This window comes from Acanthisitta chloris, unplaced genomic scaffold, assembly GCF_000695815.1.
Source record: "Acanthisitta chloris isolate BGI_N310 unplaced genomic scaffold, ASM69581v1 scaffold25934, whole genome shotgun sequence".
In the NCBI taxonomy this organism is placed as follows: Eukaryota; Metazoa; Chordata; class Aves; order Passeriformes; family Acanthisittidae; genus Acanthisitta; species Acanthisitta chloris.
The window spans coordinates 7,939-18,834 of NW_008670185.1; the positions used below are offsets into that span (position 1 = coordinate 7,939).

At 38.3% G+C, this 10,896-nt stretch overlaps 1 protein-coding gene across 1 annotated transcript in view; it reads left to right on the forward strand.

The window, feature by feature from the left end:
- Window positions 1-1,182: 1,182 nt before the first annotated feature.
- The window catches only part of PTCH1 (patched 1), a 36,860-nt gene continuing 27,146 nt past the window's right edge, over window positions 1,183-10,896 (forward strand). The window contains 10 exon segments of the mRNA XM_009073597.1: window positions 1,183-1,379; window positions 2,640-2,709; window positions 2,822-2,913; window positions 4,351-4,549; window positions 5,192-5,313; window positions 6,565-6,712; window positions 7,503-7,624; window positions 8,124-8,289; window positions 8,920-9,018; window positions 10,178-10,303. Coding sequence (XP_009071845.1) covers window positions 1,249-1,379; window positions 2,640-2,709; window positions 2,822-2,913; window positions 4,351-4,549; window positions 5,192-5,313; window positions 6,565-6,712; window positions 7,503-7,624; window positions 8,124-8,289; window positions 8,920-9,018; window positions 10,178-10,303 — 1,275 coding nt within the window. The 5' untranslated portion in view covers window positions 1,183-1,248.

Below are 10,896 nucleotides of genomic sequence, written 5' to 3' on the forward strand. Positions count from 1 at the left end.
GAGGGCCCAAGTGATTGAAAAAGTATGTCCCTCATTGGGCTTGGGAATCTCATCTCCCGCACTGCCAACTGGCTACAGATCTGTTATACAGCCTAGGAAGAGGTAGCTGTATTTGCCTAATTTCTGTTCACACTGTTGCTTTGGCAGTAATTCAGATCACCAGTGTCAAGCTTACTAGGACTGAGAAAAATGTAACACGTTAGACCAGATCTGTAGCTTGGACTTATATTCGTGTCCTCCTCATCTGGGTGTGGTCTTGATTCAACCAGTGGGCTGAATTGACAGTACCTCCCACATACGTTTGCTAGAGAGACTTACAGGGAAGGTTATATAGAGTATATAAACTCTAGCTGTGTGCTTTTTTGTAGAAGGGAAGATAATTTTCCATTGTTACATATTGTTTTCTGGCAAGGCAAATTGAGTATGGCTCCCTCTAGAGCCTATTGACTCTGCAGTGTCCCTCTCCCTGTTTTTCTTTTTTCCCCTACCATGTTTTAATATGTGGAGCACACTGTTCAGCTCATGTGGGTTTAGAAACACATGTTGCATGTGAACAATCTCCTGCATCAAAGCGTGTTAAGCCAGGTACTGGGTCACTGGGGTAAATTAACTATAGACAGGCATTTTTCTATACTCGAAACTGCATGTCTTTATGTGAGTTTGGTATTTTTTCTCTTTTACTTAAGGCTGAAAGAAATACTACTGCTCACTTTCCCTCCTCCCTTTTTTTAACCAAAGAGAAACATTCATGGTCTACTTTTGCCAAATTATTTAGTAGAAGAGTGTAAATTAAAGCCATTTATCTTGAAATGTGCAATTGGAGCAGACTGTTTATACAAGTGTAAGAAATTGTAACATAGTATTTGGTCTGGTCTGCAAGGAAAAGGTTTTTCTTTTTTTCATTCTCTTCTTTAATTTTACATATGGGATATTGGTCATAATGTAGAAAAAAACTGTGTGAGGCTCCAGTTTACGCGTCAGTGTTTTAGTGCAGTAGCAGCAAAGGTATTTTAATGAGGAATGTGGGTTTTGTTTCAATTGCTAAAAGTTGTTACTAGTTTTAGAGTTATACTGTGTTTGGTTTGAGACAGAAGAGTTTGTGCACAGGGTCAGTTTTTTCTGATTGGAGAGCACTCATGCAGAATAAGCAGTTACTGGCTAATACAAGCTCTTAATATTTATCTATCAGTTGGTGGACGAGTGAGTCAGGAGTTAAATTACACACGGCAGAAGATTGGAGAAGAGGCCATGTTCAACCCCCAGCTCATGATCCAGACTCCACAGGAAGATGGTGCTAATGTACTAACAACAGAAGCACTACGACAGCACCTTGACTCTGCACTTCAGGCCAGCAGAGTACATGTCTATATGTACAACAGGTAAGGAGAAAATCAAAAGTTTTCTTCATCATCTGTGTCAGCTAGAAAGTGGACATGTGCTTTCCTCTACATGTTCTTAAATGGTTAGCCTTCTGAGCCTTTCCCTTAGGACTGTGTTTTGATTTGAATGTCACTGGTTTCTGATACTTGACATTGTGGCATTATAGCAGTGATAAGTTGGCATTTAACAAGTGGTGTTGGAAGAGATACTGAGAGAGTACCCCTGTGAACCATGGCACGGCATGCAGCATTTATTTTGGTAAAGGAATGGTGTCTATGCTTTTAAACATAGGACCTTATGGATGTGATTCTTAACATTGAAAATTCTCCATATTAGAGTTGAATTCACTTGCTTGTACCATTGTGAGGTATATAGTAACTGTGAACACAGGTTACTGTCCTTCCAGTAGTTAGAATGTAAAGAATTGCAGGGGTGTGAGAAATGGCAGTGGGTGCATTAATATAGACAACAGACTTGGCCTTCAAGAGTGTGTGTGTGTGCGTGCTGAAGGTTGGGAGTTGTGTGTTGTCCAACAGAAAAATAATAACCATGCACCTTAGGAAGGTACCAGCGTTGGGCTAGGATGTCTCCTTGAAAATCCATGAATAAAAGGGTTACTACTTACACAATGATGTGCCTTGGGGTTCTGCCTGCAAGGCACAAAGCTGGTTTTCAGCAGTTCTTTTCAGCACACCCAGCTGATGCCTCCATGAGCTAATGCTGAGGCTCCAATTATCTTTTACCCAGCTCCTGCCTTGTTTAAGTCATTAGAAGTCATGGCAGTGGAAATTGTAATACAGCTGAAAAAGGAAGGCAGAAATCTTGATGGTTTCTTCTCTTCTGCACGTGTGGGTCAGTTAGGTATATTCTAGTCCTCTGAACTGGAGTTGGCTTTTTTCTTGCTTGTGTCACTGAGTGATGACTTAAGTCACCAGTGGTCATTTATACAGAGGTAGATTTTTGTGCCTCTAACATGTTGACTAGTCTGTACATCCACAAGCACCTCCCTTGTTTTAGTGAGTTTTACAGAGAATGTGAGAATAACTAAAACAAATGTCTACTCAGTAACTACAAAAAAGAAAGGCCTTTGCTTTTTTTGTGAGGTATAGCATATCTATTTTTATTGTATTTGCCTTACTCAGTGATTTGCTGCTTCAGGCCAATATGTGAATTGCAATTTTAAATGTCTGTTGCGTTTTTCAAATAACTTCTCAGTAAATGTGCAGGAAGAAAATATATGTCCTTAATATTTCTTACAGACAATGGAAATTGGAACATTTGTGTTACAAATCAGGAGAACTCATCACAGAAGCAGGTTACATGGACCAGGTATGTGTAGCAGGCATTTAGCTCTAGGATCTGTATATTCTCCTGATTCTGCTTGTGTTGCTTTGACTGTATTCTAGTGTGACTATGTTTTTCCCCTTTCTGATTTTGACAGATTATAGAATATCTTTATCCTTGCTTAATTATCACTCCTTTGGACTGCTTCTGGGAGGGAGCAAAGCTACAGTCAGGAACTGCCTATCTTTTGTAAGCATGTTTTTTTATACTTTTCTGGTCTGACTGTGTTTACTTGCATAACTGTGTATGACTTTTCAGTTGCATTCCCATTGTTAATTCAGTTCTGATTTAACAGAAAAATAAAATATAAACTGCAGTGTCTCTACAGAAAATACGCATGGATATTATTTCCATTTAACAAAGATTTTCCTGTTTCTAAGAGATGATTTGTAAGCCTCAATTTAAATCCTCTGCTTTTTTTTTTTACTGGTAGCATGCAAAATAAAATGCAAGTTCTGAGTTGAAGTTTTAAGAATGTTATGCTTTGCCTCTTTTTTTTTCCCCCCTGAAATAAACGTGTTTCTGGTGGGTTGGTTTATTTCCCCTCATAAAATACAAAAACATTGACTGGCTGTGAATTTTAGTCCTAAGAAAATGTCTTGGTTTAAAAACTCAAGTCTTCCTGAAGAATAAAGAACAAATCCTTTGCTTATGAGATCATGAAAGAAACCATATAGTATCTTTTATGGGTGGTTTCTCACAGTTTACAAGTGTGATATTATATGCCCTGAATCCTTTAAAGAGTTAATTGTTAATCTGTGCAAGCATTTTCTGTTAATTATGCAAGAGTTAGCATTTGAGTTATTGTTTCTGTCCTGGTTTGCATGTCTCTGCAAAAGCAATTTGCAATGGCCATCTCCTAACCTTTAGTGTACAGTTTTAGATGGGGAAATAAGGGGGTTTGTGTTTTCTGGTTGGGAGATTCGGAATAATGACTTAAGCCTGGTTAAGCAGATACAGTGTGGTTTGAACCACAGAATAAGGCAGTCAAAAGCCTTTCTAGTCTGTCAACATCACATATTCAGAAGTGGGGGGTGGGAGACGTGACAGTGATAGTGGTGACAGCCATGGTAGCAGGAAAGCTTGATGGCTGATAGTCAAGCTGCCAGGGCATTTGAAGGAGCACAGTATTGTTATAGATAAACAAAGATCAGTTATATTGATTGATTACATTTGCAAGATGATTATTAGACTAGCAAGAAGTAATCTGATACTATGAGAAAGGCTTTCTTTCCTCAGCCCCCTCTCTTCTGTCCCTCTCCCCTCCCCCCTAATTCTTTGAAGCAGCAGTTGGCTGCTTTTTTGTTATTTAGGTGCTTGATGATTTGTTTTGCCTTGCTTGCAAATGGAAGTGTTTTAAACCTGTGAATATTCTGTTATATAAGATAACTTTGTAAGAACTGAATATTTTTGTTAAAATAACAACTGGGCTGCAAGAAAAGTACATAAACAAATCTAATTAAAACATGCCTTACATTTTATGAAACAGCCTTACAAAAAAAGGTTTTAACTTGTAATAGAAAATAACACAGCTATTTGTGCAAATAGGAGTTTTAAACATATGTTTGTTTCAGTACTTCTTTTGTATTTTTCCTATGTGCCATTTTCTCCTGGTTGCTCTTGCAGAGGGAAGCCTCCTTTGCAGTGGATCAACTTTGACCCCTTAGAATTCTTGGAAGAGTTAAAGAAAATAAACTACCAAGTGGAGAGCTGGGAAGAAATGCTGAATAAAGCGGAGGTTGGTCATGGTTATATGGATCGACCCTGCCTGAATCCTGCTGATCCTGATTGCCCAATCACAGCTCCCAATAAAAATTCCACCAAAGTAAGTTTGCTTGTCCTTGTGCATATCTTTTCAAGGGAGGCTGGGGGTGAGGGGGAAGGTCAGACAGAAAAGAAGAAAATACCATTTTCTTCCAAGCGATATATAGTACGTATTCTTGAGTGATGTAATTTTTCTGTTCTTGTTACATGCTGTGTGCTCACAGTCATGGACTTTGGCTCGTTCTGTGACGCAATGCTTAATCCTGTGTATTTAGAGTGAAAGTACAGTTGTTAGGTACGCTCTGGCTGTGGCAACACAGTGATGTTGTGTTTCAGCAAACCTGATGCCTCAGACAGACAATGGCCACTGCTGGAATACAGCTGCTGCTATACGCTCACACCACACGGCAAAGCCTTCCTTCACATAGCACCATATTTGTTGATTTTTGTGAAGAGTTTGAAGTCATGGGCTTCAAATTTGTATATCCTTTTAAAAATCGCATTAGGCTTTGGAGAAATTGTGGTTTGGTCAATAAATATCTGGGTGATTTGTTCGACTCGATTTGTTGGACACACTGCTTTTTGTGGACTGCTTAGATTGTCTTTAATTATCATTTATTCTAGTTCACTGGGTGCTGAACTAACATATGAGTTTGTCTAAAGTTATGAAACCAATTAATTACTTCTTTATAATTTTTTCTAGCCTCTTGATGTAGCCCTTGTTTTGAGTGGTGGATGCTATGGACTGTCAAGAAAATACATGCATTGGCAGGAGGAGCTGATTATAGGTGGCACCGTCAAGAACGGTTCTGGCAAACTTGTCAGGTAAAAAATGTTTGAAGAAAATGTCAGTTTTTCTTAGTTAGAGTTCATTTTTTGAGACACAGCAGGAGGATCATGCAAAATCTACTGCCCTTCGTGTGTGCTATAAATCTCAGTTTAGGAGGACATGCCTCAAGAGAACAGAATTTGAAAGAGGGCACTTGTTTAAATTGAAGGAGGTGTTATTGCTTCCTACTTGTAACCTCAGGATGATAGTGTACGTGGCTCAGAAATAAAGCTTTTTACTGGCAGCTTTGTTGTTTAGAGTGTATGTGTAAAGCATTGAACGGTGTTTAAAGCGCTGAACACCTTTGATCACGTTTTGAAATATGATCAAAGGAAAAAGTGAAAAAAATTACTTGAGTCATGTGTTCACACACTGGACTTCTCTCAGAATTCCAGAATCTCCACTGAACTTTTTGTTCAGGATCAATAAAAAGAGGAAAGTCTATTTTTATGTCTCGATATCATGAATGCAGCTCTGAGTGGGAAAACAAACCTCTTTGTTTTAGACTTCTGAAAGAACACTGGACTTCAGTGGGGAAAAACATGTGAAGTCGAACTGAAGAATGTAGCCCATACTAAACTAGTGGAAGCATAATTCTTCCATATTTAATACAGAGAACTTTTAATATGAATTCTGACCTTTTTAACATTTACATTAAACACGAGTAAGTCTTTCAGTAAGTAGCCAAATAATGTACTTTCAGTGAAAAATAGATATGTTCCTTAATCTCCTAAAACTGTTGGATACCGTTGCATCCTGTGCCATTGTGTACTTCACACAGCTTGTCAGGCATCAGGAGTTAAATCTTGTGTTTCTCTCCAAGGGATGAAAAAGACCAAGGTCTTCAAAAGACAAATTGCCAATAGTGTTTACAAGATCTCGTAGGAAAAAACTGTTCCTGTGGCATCTTCACAGTAATCTATCAATCATGATCTTTAAAACTGATTTATAGGGTTGCATTCTTTGCTCCTGAAACGGATCCCATTGAAAATAATGGCAAAACTCTCATTAGCTTCAGTGAAACCAGATTTAGCCTCAACACTTGCATAGAGCAGTACAGCTGCACCAGATACACAGTAGAATAATTATACTCTGTTCAATTTTAATATGCACATGTGCCCTATAAAATCAGGAAGGTCATGCAAGCTCCTGTTAGGGTCTCACTTGGTGCTTCATGCCATGAAAATATTTTCCTGAAAATGCTCATTTTATGCCTCTTCCTCCTCTCTCTTCTCTCCATGTCACAGTGCACAGGCTTTGCAAACCATGTTTCAGTTAATGACTCCTAAGCAAATGTATGAGCACTTCAAGGGGTATGAATATGTTTCACATATCAACTGGAACGAGGATAAGGCAGCAGCAATTCTGGAAGCCTGGCAGAGGATGTATGTTGAGGTAAAATTGAAAATAACCTTGATATCACACTATAAAGTCCTACTAAGATCCACTGCCTTCTGCTACACCTTTCTGCAGTATTTCTTGAAGGAAGATGCTTAAACCAGAGCTGAGACATTGTCTCCCAGATTTAATGGGATTTTTTGTTGTTTTGTTTTTGGCTTTTTTTCAGTAAGCTGCTTGGTTATTCTCATATGAGAAGCCATGGAGGTTTTGCTCTTTGCTAAGACATTTTTGCTTTGTTGGGGCTGAAAAGAAACCAAATAGTTAGCTGGAATTTAAAAGCTTTTGGTTGGCGTGGTTATTCTAAAGGTGTCTGGAAAACATTAGCCAGCCATGAGCTGCTCTCCCAGCAGCAGTCCAGGTGGGGAGGCTGTGTGACAATGCCTGGCCTCTGCATCCCAAGCCCTGACCTCCACTGTGCTGCATGTGACCTCTGCAAATGGCCAGGGAGGGAGGGGGAAAGAGATTGCTGGCCTGGGGTTAAATGCAAAACTGGTACTGCAGCACAACCATGGTGGAGTTATAGGAAGGGGATTCAAGTTAAATGTTTGTACTGGGCTGGGAATGCAGTAGCCTTTCCTGAAGGATGCAAATTCTTGTCTGATAATCAATAGCTTGCAAGAAATAGTCATGAAACACACTTGTGTAGCATCAGTGTAATCTGTGCCTGGGGTATGGGCTTTTGCAGTAACCTTAAGGCAAAAGGAGTTACTTCAGAGGTGTGCTGTAGAAGATGGTAATGAATTTTTTCTTGAGTCACACCAAGTTGTTTTTTTTCTTTCCATAGGTGGTTCATCAAAGTGTTGCACAAAACTCTACTCAGAAGGTGCTCTCCTTTACTACGACCACCCTGGATGACATCCTAAAGTCATTTTCTGATGTCAGTGTTATCAGAGTAGCTAGTGGCTAAATATAATGTAAATAAATTCAGTTAATTTCCTTGGTTAATAGAGTAGGGCTTAAAAGTCTGATTTATGGTTACCAGTCAGTAGTCCAGAATATTTTAGGCACATCTGAAAACAAAACTACTGTTGGTAAACTTTACCCCAGGCCTGTCACCTGTTCCAGTGTGTAACATCTGTGATGTGTCTATTCTGTTTAAAAATGTGCATAAGGATCTGTTAAATTCAGTTAATTTCCTTGGTTAATAGAGTAGGGCTTAAAAGTCTGATTTATGGTTACCAGTCAGTAGTCCAGAATATTTTAGGCACATCTGAAAACAAAACTACTGTTGGTAAACTTTACCCCAGGCCTGTCACCTGTTCCAGTGTGTAACATCTGTGATGTGTCTATTCTGTTTAAAAATGTGCATAAGGATCTGTATGTTGGGTCGGGAGAGAGACAGCCCTTAGAGAAGGATCCATTCTAACATTTTGTTTTTCTCCCCTGAATTCCCCCCACCCTGCTCCTCACTTTAGCTTGCCTACGCCTGTTTAACGATGCTGCGGTGGGACTGTGCCAAGTCTCAGGGTGCCGTGGGGCTGGCAGGAGTCTTGTTGGTTGCACTCTCTGTGGCTGCAGGATTGGGCCTGTGCTCATTGATTGGAATTTCCTTTAATGCTGCCACAACTCAGGTATTTAGAAGACACAAGTCTGCTGTTAAATTACAAGTACTCTGTTAGTAAATGAACACAAGTGAATCTTTGAGGGGGAAAAAAACTGAAAAAATACTTTGGCTCTAGATCTCTACTTGTGCCTTTTTCCTATCTCATAATTTATGCTGCGTTAAATTAAATGATCATGCTGCCAAGTGATAGTAAAGAAAAAGGTGTGTATTGTGTAGTCTCTGTAATTGCTAAATTCTGGGTGGTTTGATTTTTCTGTGTCCCAATACAAGTGGATGTATCCAGTTGTTAAGGAGCTGCAGATTTTGTCTTTACATCTGAATATATCAGAATGCTCAGATTCTGAAAATACTTTCAATATAACTCAAATGATTATCAAATATTCCTTGTCTACCCAAAACTTGAATTACTTTTGGTGAGATTTTGAACATGTAAATGGTATACTGCAAGTTCCTCTACAGTATTCCAGAATAAAAGTCAATACCTGTATTGCATTCTTTTGATTTTCATTTTACCTTTGGATTTGTGTAGTGTGTAATGTAAAAGTGACTGTAATTAACCTCTTAAAGAGTAGGTACATAGCAGATCATAAAACAACCTTCTTGGGTTTATTTTGTTTTGTTTTTGTTTCCCCCCAAGGTTTTGCCTTTTCTTGCTCTTGGAGTTGGTGTTGATGATGTTTTCCTTCTGGCACATGCCTTTAGCGAAACAGGACAGAATAAGAGAATTCCGTTTGAGGTATGGACAAAATGGGGATCTGGGGGCAAGACAAAACAAAGGGCTTCATATATGAAAGGGTAACTATATCCAGAATTAATTAGTAGGAATTTCTTTCTCAATAGCTTTTCCTGGAGTCTAGATATTCTTATTTTTGTCAAAGTAGGAAGTTATAGCAATACATGTGGTCGTAGAATGTTTTGAAATTTCCACATTTTTTTTGGTTTTGTTTTGTTTAATGCTGTTCTAGGTTTATTTTGTCTTGCATTTATAAGGTGTCATATAGAGGCTAATTTCCATAACACAAATTCTGCCCAAAATTCCAGTGAAAGTTGATGCAAATTTAGGAACTAACTCAAATATGGGTCTGACAATTAAATGATAGAATTATTTTAATGGAAGAACACAAAAGTGTTAAGGTGAAAATAAAGAAAGAGAAGATAGTTATGTTTACTTATTTGCGATGGCCTTAAAATTGAGTTATGTTATATACTTTTCTCTTTTTATTTTTGATGCTTATAATTGACCATGACATTTCAAAGCGTAACATATTAACTGTTATGAAATCTAAGATGTCATCACTTTTATGATCCTTTCCTCTTATTAGTTCTTGTAGTCTCAGTCCAAAGTTTCATATCCAAGGTACAACCCATTTAAAACTAATGTTGGGAAAAGGTCATGTGTTTATCTTGATTTCAGTGTGGTTTTTTGTGTGTGGTCCCTGAGCTTAGGGTTGTTCTTCTTGTTCATTTTGTGTCCATGCTAGGCCTCCATGCTTATTTTGCCAGAAAAAAAATGAGAACACCAAGTGATTCCACTAGTAAAAATTACATCCTACTTATTTACAGATGTATTTGATACAATGTCAGTACCCATTTAGTTTTGTGTTCTGAAATAAATATCAACTCTGGTAGTTTTGTACGCTCAAAAAAACATGAGCACTTCATGTGCCATCTGTTTCTCTCCTGAATAGTATACTTGGTATATAGTTTATTCTTACATGCTCTCAAATGCAAACTTGTATTCAGAGTTTTAATAAATGCTAAAAATTTTAAAAATAAAATAGCAAAATTGTAATAATTTTTCACTGTTACTGTGTTAGATTTGTAGGATTACCCCCTCCACTTGCATGACATGACCTTATTCACTCAACTATTAATACATGTCATTTGTTTTGCAGGACAGAACAGGTGAATGTTTGAAGAGAACAGGAGCCAGTGTAGCCCTGACATCTATCAGCAATGTTACTGCTTTCTTTATGGCTGCCTTAATCCCTATTCCTGCTTTACGAGCATTTTCACTCCAAGTAAGTTTCTATGCTGTTTTGTTAGCAAAATTTATGCATGGTCTCATTGTGGAAGTCCAGTAATAATACTTGTTAGTGGTAATGTTAAAGTCTGAGTTTGGTGCTGCTACAGTTCACTGAACCATTATATCATTGCAGTTTACCATAGATCTGGGTAATAACAACTGCTATCTGCCCTGAATTCTGCTCCACCCGTTTCTCATGCATGGAGTCTCTTGCATCCTGTTAGCAGGTGAAAGAATACCCTGCCCCATCACGGCTGGGTTGAATGAAAATCCAAGATGTATGCAACTAAGCAGAAACAAGTCTCCAGAAGGATTTGCATTCTGAAGTCAAGAGGAGTAGACTGTACTGTAGTGTGTGCTGTAACATTCCTCAGTAGTAATTTAATCCTTTCATTCATGTTTGTCCAGTTTGCTGCTCTTGAAAACTACAAAGTGCAATGACAGCAGCAAATATGCATTTGCCATATTTATTATTACTGCAGCAGTTTGCCCTGCCTTATTCCCAGTGTATTTTTAGCAAACTTGGAGAAAAATTCAAGAATTTTATGTTCCAACTGCATAGAGAGAAAATGTGAATTTTATGTGCTG